Source organism: Peromyscus eremicus, unplaced genomic scaffold (assembly GCF_949786415.1).
Source record: "Peromyscus eremicus unplaced genomic scaffold, PerEre_H2_v1 PerEre#2#chr22_unloc_1, whole genome shotgun sequence".
In the NCBI taxonomy this organism is placed as follows: domain Eukaryota; kingdom Metazoa; phylum Chordata; class Mammalia; order Rodentia; family Cricetidae; genus Peromyscus; species Peromyscus eremicus.
This window is the reverse complement of record NW_026734286.1, coordinates 6,027,034-6,039,769: the sequence shown is the minus strand read 5'-3', so window position 1 is coordinate 6,039,769 and position 12,736 is coordinate 6,027,034. Positions and strand designations below refer to the sequence as shown.

At 53.5% G+C, this 12,736-nt stretch overlaps 1 protein-coding gene across 1 annotated transcript in view; it reads right to left on the bottom strand.

Moving 5' to 3' along the window:
- Positions 1–8,938: 8,938 nt before the first annotated feature.
- The window catches only part of LOC131900691 (long-chain-fatty-acid--CoA ligase ACSBG2-like), a 43,122-nt gene continuing 39,324 nt past the window's right edge, over positions 8,939–12,736 (bottom strand). Inside the window, exons 12-15 of the mRNA XM_059252011.1 lie at positions 12,105–12,244; positions 11,731–11,977; positions 11,035–11,142; positions 8,939–9,005 (exon numbers count right to left, since the gene is read on the bottom strand). Coding sequence (XP_059107994.1) covers positions 11,069–11,142; positions 11,731–11,977; positions 12,105–12,244 — 461 coding nt within the window. The 3' untranslated portion in view covers positions 8,939–9,005; positions 11,035–11,068. The remainder of the gene's footprint in view (positions 9,006–11,034; positions 11,143–11,730; positions 11,978–12,104; positions 12,245–12,736) is intronic.

The window sequence follows — 12,736 nt, the reverse complement described above, 5'->3', positions numbered from 1 at the left end:
AATGAATCTGAGGCAAAGGGGAGGGCTCACCCCCCACACCCAGGTGGGTCTCAGCTGCCCCTGTGGTTCCTGCCACTGCTGCTTGCCTCTGAGGAGGAGGAGGAGGAGGCTATGTGCAGACTGGGAGTCCCAGCATGGTCCCCTTGAGACCTGGGGGACTTGGTGCTGGTCTGCTGAGCCACTGCCAGGGGCCTGCCGCCACTGCTCGCTTTCTGAGAAGCCTCAGTGAGCACATTCTTGGTCCCTTCCCTCCTGTGTCCCAGGTCTGCAGCTCCTCTGACCTGGGAGGTTGCAGGGCTACCGGGCTGTGGCTGCCAGCATTTCGGGCTGCTGACTGGTGACTTTCCCAGGCCTCCCTGCGTAGCAGTTTTCGCTTGGCTCACCTCAGCTGTCCTCCACCTCCTCCAGGGGCCCGGTGAGCGCAAGGCCTCCAGTGCTCAGCATGCCTCTGTGCGCTGCCCTGCTATCATAGCCAAACACGAGCCTTCAAGGCAGCACTAGGGCTCCCATTGCTAGGGACTCAGACCCTGCTCTTTTCATTGCAAAGAGGATTTCAAAATCTCCTCTGCACTCTGCACATCCCAGGCACCTCCCACCCTGGTGTTCTGTCAGCTAGTAGTTTCTCGGGGTGGTCCGTAGCTCTACCTCCACTACAGTTCTACCCTGGGGGGGTGCTGTACCACCTCTGCAAGGACCCCAGTGTCCCTGGAATGCACTCAAACTCAGAGGCACCTGCTCCCTGGCCCTCCTGGTATGCACCCTGCTGGCATCTCTGCAGGCTTTGTCTCTCTCGAAGTCCAAGAAGCCCTGCACACTCACCTCCAGCTGCCTGCAGACAGACCTGCTTGGGTCGCTGGGGTCTGAAGTCTCTGCTGCACTCCCCGAGCCGTCTCTCCCACAGTGTCTCTGGTTGGCTCAACAAGGTTGAGCAGAGCCTCTAGGCATGTCAGTCCGGCTCTTACAAGCACTCTGGCTGGCTGCACTCTCCTCATGTCGCTAGTTCATGGCTGAAAGCATGCAGAACCCTGCTGCTCTCACTGGCTCTTGCTATGTCTGCCACCTGCGCTGCGATGGTGCCCCGCAGGTCTCAGCCACTGACGTTTGGCTGGGGCAGCTGCTGTTCCCACTGCTGCTGCTTCTGCTGCTGCCGCTTGCAGTGGGGGCTTCTGAGGGGGCTTCTGAAGCTGCTCTCAGACCGCCAAGTCTGCAGCAGCTGCTTGGCCCCAGACAATGCTCTCTGTGTCCCAGGTCCCACACTGGGGAAAACATACTCTAAGTTTCTATTAAACCTTCACTATACCCCTGTACCTAAAGCCTATCTTTCTCAAAACTTTCATGACTTACTTTAAGAGAGAGGCAAAGACAGAGAGAGATACTTGCTGCAGCCTAACTTAAGCTACTCTGCTTTATATTTACAATTTTACTCCCGAAGAATGGAATACCACTGCGCTCCAGTTAATTCCGAGCATGCTCCCTTAACCTGAGGTGTTCCTTCTCTTTATCCTCTGTACCCAAGGTCCCTGTTCGGGCACCATATGTGGGAGTCTGTCAGAGTCCAGCTCTAACCTGCTCCCACCTTTTGAAGGGTTCTTGAGTGGAGGAGAGAGGAACAAGGAAATATTAGGTAGAAAGATAGAAAGAGACAATAAAAAAGACAGAGACACAGGATAGCTTCGGGAGGGCCCTGGGTCAATACCCAGCTGCCCAGTCCTTTATTCAAAAGGGCTTTTTATAACATGCCAAGGGGAGAGGCAAAAGACCTCCCCCTTTCAAGATCAAAGCACACTGTACAGCCAAGTGTAGACCCTCCCAAACACCTGGTAACCATGCCCATGGCCAAATCATCTCCTTATGCAGCCCTGTTAGGTAAATCAAGCTCAGATTCTCACTAGTAAGTAGGTAAGTAAGTAAGTAAGGTCTCACTAGGAAGCCCCTGTGGGCCACCGCAGTGAGTGGTCACATTGATCCCCACACTTTCTTCTTACCAATTCGAATGTGAGGAAGCCTGAGCTGAAGCTTATTTGCTTTGCAATAACCATCTCTTTAGTGCAGACTAGTTTTATTTATTTATTTATTTATTTGTTGGTTGGTTGTTTTTGTTTGTTTGTTTGAGACAGGATCTCACTATGTAGCCCTGACTGTCCTAGAACTTGCTCTGTAGACCAGGCTGGCCCTGAACTCACAGAGATCCACCTGCCTCTGCCTCCCAAGTGCTGGAATTAAAGGTGTGTGCTACTAACTGGCTGTACCATTCTTGGTTGGCTCTGCTCTGCCACCTGTGGTAGGTACTCGGGATGCTGTCTGGACAGTGTGCATTTGGGAAGCTCAATATGGTGCAGGTTTTGGTAGGCATGTGGGCTTGACTCCTGGGCCAGGGGGATGGCTCAGCAATTCAAGTGCTAGCAGCTCTTCCAAGGACCAGGGTTCAATTACCAGCACCCACATCTGTCAGCTCACAACTGTCTGCAGCTCCAGCTGCTGGGGATCCTCCACCCTCTTCTGACCTGCACAGGCTTGGCACTCACCCCAGAGCACATACATCAAAGCAAAAGTGAAGTAAACTGGGTGCCACCAAAGTTAAAAACTCTTGGGTATTGGAGGATGCTATCATAGTGGGAATAAGCTGAGGCAGGAGGATGGCTGACAGTTTTCAAGGCCAACCTGGGCTCCATGATGAGGTCAAGGGTAGTCTGAGTCAGCCTAGGCTAACTGAGGGCTATGAGATGGCTTAGTCTGATGAACTGACTTCGACTCCCAGGCCCCATCCTGTGGGAAAACTGAAGTTGGCCTCTTGACCTCCATTGCACCATGGGGTGAGCTCCCCAACCCCACAAATAAGTCACTATAATAAATATTGATAAGAAGAAGAACAGAAGCAAAGTTAAACGTGCATTTACAAGGGAAGAACTGGTGAAGTCACGAGACCCACGGAAAGCAATATCAAGGTTGAGAAGGTGGTGCCACAGAATTTCCCAGAACCCTTTTGGGGGCTTTCTTTTTTCTCCCAAACAGGCTTTGTCCTGATTGCTCATGCAGGGTCAGAACCTTACAGGACACATGACCCCAAAGCAGAGGTTCCCAAACAGCCTTCCTCCACACACACTCAAGTGGGAGTCCGTAACTCCCTGAGAAGGAAACAGAACAGGAGCGGACTTGGTGTGGAAAGAGGGCACAGGAGACTCAGCATCTCCTCTCCCTTGGTGGCCGCAGCCTCCTCTCCATCAATCCCCACAATTCTCTGTGACTTGACTCATCACCACAGGAGGCTGCGTTGATGGCGGCAGGTGGATGAGTGGCCAGCACACCTGAGACCACCCAGCCATGGACATCCTTAAACCCTTCCAGGCAGCCTGAGGAAACAAGGAAACATGTTCCCTGCTGACTGGAAATGAGACAGAGGAAGGACAGACAGTGGGGAGGACCGAGGAAGAGAGCTGAGGGTAAACAAAAGAAAGAAGACAGGAACAAGAGAGAAAGATGGAGCGAGGTAGGTACATGCTGCAGGATCCTAATGGCTCCCTGGGGGCAGGTGAGAAGGTGCAGCGTCAAAGGCACAGACACCAGGAGTCAATGGAAGACAAATAACGAACTTGTTTATTCAATAACAGGGAAGGCCTAATATACCTTCCTCCCAGCACCTAGTCTGCGCGTCCCTTATTGGCTGGGCATGATCAGAAACTCTGATATCGATCAGGAACTCTGACAGTGACTGTTGCTAGGCCCTCAGGCAGACTCTGCATGATCAGGAACTCTGATAGTGAGGAGGAACTCTGAGTACGATCAGGAACTCTGACAACACCTGTTGCTTGGTCCTCAGGCAGAATCTGCATGATCAGGAACTCTGAGCATGATCAGGAACTCTGACAGCACCTGTTGCTTGGTCCTCAGGCAGACTCCAGGTTGGCTCATAAGGAAGTATGTTATGTACATGCCTTAGCAACTGGTTTGAGCCAATTTCCTCAACCCTATGGGCCTGTCCTACTACAGTGGCCCACACCTGTCATCCCAGCATTCAGGAGGTGGAGGCAGGAGGATCTAGAATTCAGGGTCATCCTCCACTACATAACAAGTTCTAGGTCAGCCTGGGCTACCTGAGACTACGTCTCAAACAAATGAAAACAAAACTACCAGAAACCAGGTAACTTGTAAATAGCTCAAGCCGGGGATGGAGGTACAGATCTGTCATCTCAGTACTTGGAAGGCTCAGGCAGGAGGGTAACAAGTTGAAGCCAGTCTGGGTTACATAGCAAGACATTGTCTCAAGAAAAGAAAAGAAAAAAACAAAACAAAACAAAACAAAAACCCAGCTGGGCAGTGGTGGTGCACGCCTTTAATCCCAGCACTCAGGAGGCAGAGCCAGGCGGATCTCTGAGTTCGAGGCCAGCCTGGTCTACAGAGTGAGTTTCAGGAAAGGCGCAAAGCTACACAGAGAAACCCTGTCTCGAAAAACAACAACAAAACAAAACAAAAACAACCCCCCCAAAACAAACAAACAAAAAACCTAGGGAATTGGCTCAGTTGTTAAGAGCACTTGTGTAGCTGTCATAAAACTGCGTCCATCTCCAGTACCCCAAAAGCTGAATGTGGCCCCATCTGTCATCCTAGCACTCAGGGAGGAGGAGGAGGCAGGAGGGCCAGTTCACCCTCTGCTACATAGTGATTTGGAGGCCAGCCTGGGCTACTTGAGACCCCGGCTCGGAAAAAATAAAACTCTAACTGAAGCCATACTTGTTACAGATCTGTGACCCCAGTACTTGGGTGGCTGAGGCAGTAGCCTGCTAGATGACAGGCATGAGCTACTGTGGCTGGATTTCCGTCCCTGCAAAGCTAATTGCCCGGGGCCCATGCCAGGTGGGTTTGGCATGGGGGTAATCTAGAGCAGCTTTCTCTCTCTCTCTCTCTCTCTCTCTCTCTCTCTCTCTCTCCCTTCTCCTCCTCCTCCTCCTCCTCCTCCTCCTCCTCCTCCTCCTTGTCCTCCTTTTATTTATTTATTTACTTTTTAGACAGAGTTTCTCTGTGTAGCCCAGGCTGTCCTGGAACTTGCTCTGTAGACCAGGCTGGACTCAAACTCACAGAGATCCACCTGCCTCTGCCTCCTGAGTGCTGGGATTAAAGGCGTGTGCCACCACACCCAGCTGGGGCATGTCTCTAAGGGTGGGCTACTGGGCTGTACTCCAGCTCGCTCACATTTCTTTGAGTATAAAGGGGCCCTGTGGGCATTTATGACAGACTGAAAATTGTGAGAGACACAACAACACACTGGAGGCCAGAAAAAATGGTCTCAAAAACTCTCTGGAAGGCTGAGCCATCTACAAGGTAAAATTTAAAATATTTAAATTTGCTGACCTTGACCTTGATATCCTCCCTATGCTAATTCCCTGCCGGGTTCCACCCTCCTGAATGCTTAAGGGAAGTTCCTTGTCTGTGTATCCTGCATATCGGGCATTAACAGCTTAGATGCAAGATTGTAAAACATTGGTAGTGAACTTCTGCCCTCCGGGGTTCTCCCACTGTGCTGTTAGCCTGTATTTAAGACCTCCTCTCTCTCCTTCAATAAACGGCATTCGGCATTCAAAAAAAAATTTTTTTTAATATAGGAAATAAACTGGAGCCAGTGTCTGGGGTATAAACCACCTGCAGAGGGCACTAGAGACCGCCTGCAGCCTCCAGTCGACAGGAAGCAAGCACCAGAGTGTCCCAGAGGCTCAGTGCCCAGGACGGACTCCAGCCAGGCTGGTGCCTCTGTGTCCAGTTCTGCCCTTTGTAGTTGAGTTTGACGACCCCATGACAAGAAGATGACAGATCTGACAGGACCCGGTACGCCTCCTACCAAGTCCTCAAACTGCCAGTGCTCTTTATTTTTTCCTTGCTTCAGGACAAGGATGCATGTAGCCCAGGCTGGACCCAAGTCTTCAAGCTGCTGAGGGTAACCTTGAACTCTCGGCCCTCTGGCCTGCACCTCTTATACTGGGATGACAGGCGTGTGCCACTGTACCCAGTAACGGTGTTTCCAGCGATTTCTGACCCAAGAAAGTGAGGAAGCAGAGGCATCCACGTGTGAGTGAGGTGGGTGTGCTGTCTGGTGAGGGAGTGTGCATTTTATTGCCCTGGGTGTGGAGTGCATGTGTGTGGAGGTCAGAGGACAACTGGAGGGAGTCAGCTCTCTCCTACAAGGTGGAGCCTGGGGATAGAACCCAGGTCTTCAGGCTTCCCTACGGGGGCCTTTTACCTGCTGAGTCAGATCTTAGGGCCAATCTACTTCAGATGGTCAGTCACTAACCCGGAAGTACTTATTAGGCCTGGCTGTCACCTTCCCCTAGACACGTCCCCAGCAGGGCTGTTTCCTCAGCCCCTTTCTTCCTTTTAAGCTGCTGGTCTCAGGCATCCTGTCACAGAGAGGGAGGGCTGCCGTGCTGCCTGGGCTCCGGTGTCCTGCAGGGTTGGGGTGCTGAGGGATGAGTGTCTCTCTTCTACATCTCTGGGTTCATTACCACGGGGAGACTTATCCCTGAGGAGGAAACTCCAGAAGTCAAACCCCGCAGGGACCAAGAAGATGGCTCGGCGGGTGCACTTCTTGCTGTGCGAGTGTGAGGGCCTTGAGTTCGAATCCTGGGCAACCCTGTAAAAAGCTGGGCCTGGAGCAGAGACGGGCATCCTTGGGGCTTGGTGGCAGGCAAGTCTAGCTGAACGGGGAGTGAGGAACTCTGTCCCCAACACTGCAGTGGAGAGCCCTAGTCTTGTATAATATTAGCGGGTCCCGCCTTAATATTTTACATCCCAGGGGCTCAGGAGAGAGAACTACTAACGGCGAGGACTATTTTCAGGAAATAGAATCTCAGCACACCGAGCTCTATAGTCCACTTGCTTTAATTCCTCTGGCATAACATCCTTTATACACAGCTTCAGTTGTTCTCGTGTCTAGCTCCTTTCTTGCCTGATTTCTGTTTATCTATTGCTCCCTCTTAAGTTCTATCTTAATTCTCTCATCTTAATTCTGCCTCAACTAGGTCCTTTTCAGCTTGTTCTTACCCAGCTAGTACTTCCCCAGCTGGCTCTTCCTCATCTTCCATCTCGTTCCTCTGGTACTCTCTTCTAGCCCTTCAATCTAGTTCTTCCCCATCTCAGTTTGTTCCTCTCAAGTTTTTTTGCAACTTTTTTTTTTGTTGTTGTTTTGTTTTTTCGAGACAGGGTTTCTCTGTGTAGCTTTGCGCCTTTCCTGGAACTCACTTGGTAGCCCAGGCTGGCCTTGAACTCACAGAGATCTGCCTGCCTCTGCCTCCAGAGTGCTGGGATTAAAGGCATGCGCCACCACCGCCCTGCTATCCTCTCAAGTTTTTACCCGTCTAGTTCTCCCATACTCTTTTCTCTTCTCTCTCTCTGTGCCCTGGAAGTCCTGGTATATAAAGCCAGGCTTCCAGGGTCAAACGGAGGGGTGATAAGAATCACATAGGGAGGCAATAACCGTTAATTATCATTTGCAACCCCAAAGGGAAGTGACCAATGGGGAAATGAATTAACTAAAGGCTAAATTCAGGTAATATCTAAGAAGAGGGCTCTTATGTGCTCAACTATAATCTTAAACGTGATTAGTAGAAAATGTTAAGAATCTATAAGTTGCTAGGTCAATGGGAGAAAATAAAACTGTCTTCTTTTTTCCTGTGGCTCCTATCTGTCCAAGCTATCTGCCGTTTCTTCTGCAGGGTGGGGGAAAGTGTGCTTGGTCGCTAGACAACCTGTGTACAGCTAGATGCCTCTGGTGATAGTTAAAGGGAGATCTGGAACTAGAGGTAAGATTTGGGAAAGGAGAAAGTTAAGCTTAATTGGCACATCCGCCAGGCCTTCTCAAATGGGTAGCCTGGATGCTTAAGTCTGTTCTTAGAGGGTACAGAGGTATCTCTGATAAAGTACTTCCTCCATCTGGGCATGGACCTGGCCGGATGCTGCCAATGATGATAATTACAGGGAGGCTAGAACTGGGGTTCTGGCTGAGCATAGCTGTCAGCACAGAAGGTTATCTAAATATTTATTCCTAGAAGTGGTTAGGTAAGGAGTTAGAGGTCTATAAAGTTAGTAAGGCTGTAAGAAAGGAGGGTCCGAGCTAAATTGTGTAAAGCTATTACTTAACATCCACCTGACCTAGGTGGTGTCTCCTTGTGGAATTTACCTTAAATCAGGAGACTTGCATGTGGACTGTTATTACTGCTAGTTCTTGAAAGTGGCCAAGGGAGACATCTGATCCAGAGAAAGCCTTTCCTGAGGCTGTTCTCCAAATACCTAGAATGTGTATGTCCAGAGAGTGATCAGTCCACACTGTTAGCCCTTCTTGGGGAAAAGTCAATTGGGAAAACTATGAAGGCACACATGATTTTCATAACAGAAGACAGCTGATATATAACAAGCCAAGTAACACCAAAAGCTCCTTGGGATTTGGCTTCCTCTGGAGGAATTCCCTGATCCCTCCAGGCGGTGACTTTGCCATAACCAGCTGAGTTCTTATGATGTATTCCTGCGGCCCACAGCACCCTAGAGTAAGGCTCCTGACTTCTGGCCTCCATACACACGCCTGCACACACACACCAAAATCACCACACAAGGAGCCGAGGCAACCAACACACCGATTCTCAGGATGAGTGCACACAGCTGGCCACAATTTGAACCCACAGCCGACTTCAGCCTCCTGCTCTCCCAACACACCAAATGGGGTGGTGTTTGCACTTGGACAGAACGAGACCTCAGGGCAGTGATGTGCCTGACTACAGTTTATTTGAGGGGTTTACATGGTGCTCTGAGGAAGGTGTTTTGGGGTCCAGGTCTTCACACCTCCGAAGCGTTTTCTAAAGTTCCCGGGGGAGGCAGAGCCGCTGCAGCCTCATGACCACGCCTTGGGGCGGAAGGTCTTGGGGTGTCTCTATCGTGGACCTCCTGCTTTGGAAGCTGAGGCAGGGGTCTGGCTTCTTCCACACGGCGGGGGGCTCCCTGGGAGGATGAGGTCTACCTGTGGGGGGCTGGAGAGTCGGGACCTGCATTAGTCCGTGGGGTCCCGGGTGGGACATGCGAGTTCCACGCAGTAAGTGCGGGAATGGGCATCCACCGGTGACCATGAGAGTTATAGGGACAGCATGCTAGCACAACAGCCACATGAACCACGTCTCCAGTTAAAATCTAGTGTGGGGCTGGGGAGACGGACGGCTCAGCATGCTTGCTGCACTGGCATCAGGACCTGAGTTCGAACCCCCAGAACCCAGGTAAAAAACTGTGACCAGCGCTGTAGGCCAGCAGCCTAGTTCAGGTTCAGTGTCAAGGGAATACAGTCTCAGAGAAAGAGCAGGCCCCTGATGTCCTCCTCGGGCGCATCTCTCTCTCTCTCACACACACACTTTTACCAATACTGACATTGGTTATACTTTTAAACTTTCAGGCTGGATCTTTCGAAGTGAAGGGGTTCGTGCCTGCACGTGGATGGGGCAGGCCACCTGGGTCAGCTGCTGCTGTCCTACGCAGCTCCGATTCTCCGGGGCGCGCACATGGCCTGCACAGCAGCCCTCAGCTCTCCCTGAACTTCCAGGGAAGCTGGTGCTGTTGAGAGGGCTGGAGCTGCGCCCTGCGCCCTTGCGCCCTTGCGCCCTGCGCCCTGTGCTGCCTGGAAGTCCTCTGTGCTGGCTAAGAAGTGAACCCAAAGGCTGAGAGCCGTGGGCCTCCGCACAGCCCCCGGGCCCCACGCAGCCCTGAGCACCGCGCAGACCCTGAGCACCGCGCAGCCCCGGAGCACCACGCAGACCCTGAGCACCGCGCAGCCCCGGAGCACCACGCAGACCCTGAGCACCGCGCAGCCCCCCAGGCCCCACGCAGCCCTGAGCACCAGGCAGCCCCGGAGCACCGCGCAGCCCTGAGCACCGCGCAGCCCCGGAGCACCGCGCAGCCCCGGAGCACCGCGCAGCCCCGGAGCACCGCGCAGCCCTGAGCACCGCGCAGACCCTGAGCACCGCGCAGCCCCGGAGCACCACGCAGCCCCGGAGCACCGCGCCTCACGCTGACCTCATTTGGAAATCAGGGCTGTCACAGCACTAAAATAAACACCATGGGGTGAGCCCTAATCCAACCTATGAGTCCGTGAGAAGAGATGAAAGGGCTGGGGAGAGGAGATGGCTCACTGAGTGAAGCGTTGGCTCAGCAAACGCGAGGGCCTGGGTTCAAATCCCCAGCACCCGTGTAAGGAAAGGAGGGCAGGAGGAGGGGGAGGGGAGAGGGAGATGAGGGGCAGGGCAGGAGGAGGAGGAGGGGGAGGGCAGGAGGAGGAGGAGGGGGAGGGGAGAGGGAGATGAGGGGGAGGAGCTAGCTGCCTGTGGTGCACACTTGTAGCCCAGCACCCTGGCTCTCTGGCCATAGCCTACTCGGCAAATTACAGGCCAGCAGAGACCCTATCTCAAAATACACACAGACGCAGCCCTGCTTGAGCGTGGGGCTGCAGCTGGGCTGGCGGCCAGCTGTGGTGTCCTTCCTGGGAGGCCACACAGGTGGGCTGGCTGGAGACGCCAGCTTCGTGACTGAGAGTGACTATGGGTGCCGCGCATGTGCTCAGGCCCCCCTCCCCCGCCCAGGTGCTCCCTGGGGACAGAGGAGAGTGTGGCTAGCAGGTGTGGCGAGCCAGAACTTTAGAGCCCAGACCTTCTCATGGAAAGTGGGGGCTGAAGGAGCCGGCTCAGTGGGCCCACACAGGTGTGAGGACCGGAGTTCAGATCTTCAGAACCCACGCGAGGCCAGACCCAGCAGGCCCAGCACCGCTCCCGGGTGGGGGGGGGGATGGGAGTGGAGCCAGGAGCCCCCGGGAGGTGGGTAGGCCGTCGGGGCTGGGGGGCGACGAGCGAGATGCCGGTGAGGCTGACGCCCGAGATGGTCCTCTTTCCACCGCACACGCGTACACAGTGTACCGAGATCAAAGGGACGAGTAAGTGGGGATCCGTGAGAAACTCTGGTCCCGGCCCGGAAGACACCTGAAACCGCCCAGCCCAGCCAAGGCAGGCCCTCGGGTCTCACCATGAGGATGTCCAGGAAGCTCCTGCCACAGCAGTCACAAGTACATGGTATCGATTTGGTTTCTGTATTTCTGGGTTATGATACGTCTCCGGAGTTTTGATGTTGGCCCTGTGGAGAAAGGAGAGAGTAGACAGGTTGTGAAGGGAAAAGTCCCACACTTACCGTGGGTAACAGGGACAGGCCCGGGGCTGCTCCTGCTGTCACTGAGAGAGGACGAGGGGATGTCCACACGGACTGGTGGTAGTGGGGGTTTTGCCTATAATAAAGTTCTTTTTTTCAAGATTTATTTTATTTTTAATTATGTGTCTATATGTGGGGGTGTGTGTGTGCAGTGAGTGAGTGAGTGCATCATGCAGAGGCCAGAAGAGGGTATCTGATCCCTTGCAGCTGGAGTTACAGATGGTTGTGAGCTGCCCAACTTGGTTGGGATCTGAAGTCCAGTCCTTGGCAGGGAGAGGGGAGGGGGCTCTAACCACTGAGCAACCTCTCCAGCCCACGGTGAGGAGTTCTCATGTTAGCTCCAGAGCATGAATGTGTCCGTCCTAGGGAAGAGGCAGTACATGGAGGCCAGCCGGGAGCTGGATGCAGTTGGTAAAGGCAACAGTGTCCCATGTCCTAGCTGGTCCCACAGACCTAACCCACAGAGAAGAGTATGGCCCAGAGCTGCCCTCTGAAGGTCCAGGCCAGGCTACTCACCTAGCTCTCCACCTTGGATGGAAAAATCTTTCTCCAAGATGGTCCACTTCCGAATTCTCTGAGCATCAGAGATTGCTTCCTGATTCACGATGTCTATGCCACACTGGATGGCTGTGTAGACCAGCGGGTCTCGTAGCTTCACTATGTCCGAGACGGTGTTTGCCATGCTGCCCAGCGCCCGGCAGAAGTTGATGGCCTCCAGGCTCAGCTTGTCCAGGGGCTCTCCGTTCCTCCGGTCTGTCTCACACTGCCCCAGGACAACCTGTCACCGTGCATGCTCCCCAGTCATCCCAACCCCAACCCAGACCCAGAGGCAGAGCCTGTGCTCCGGCCACCTGCAGTGCCCCGACTTGGGCTGGGCAGCCCTGGCTTACCTTCAGCGTCAGCAGCATGCTCAGGAACTTGGCCTTGTCGCCCACCAGCACGGCGTTGCTGATGATGGGGATCTTCTCTTTCACCAGGGTCTCGATGGGGATGGGGGGCACATTTTCACCACCAGCAGTGATCAGGATTTCTGGAACAAGAGTCCAGCTTGGTACAGGGCCCCATCATACCTGGGACCAGGGTAGAGGTTTCTACGGATTCTTTTCAGGCACCCCAAGTCCGCACCCACGTCTGCTTCCCTCCCAGCATCTATGTTCTCAGGACCCCACATGGACAGAGTCTGTCCTGTTCGCTTTTGTCAACTTGTCAAGCCAGGGTCTCCTGGGAAGATAGACCTTAACCAGAAAACTTCTCCAGCACATTGGCCTGTGGGGCATTTTTTCAATTAGTGATCGATGGGGAGGGCCCAGTCCACTGTGGGTGGTGCCATCCCTGGGCTGCTGGTCCTGGGTTCTATAAGAAAGCAGGCTGAGCAAGCCATGGAGAACAAGCCAATCAGCAGCACCCTCCACAGCCTCTGCCTCAGCTCCTGCCTCCAGGTTCCTGCCCTGACTACCTGGGTGATGGAGTGTAGCCTGAGCTGTAAGCTGAATAAACCCTTCCCTCCCCAAGTTGCTTACGG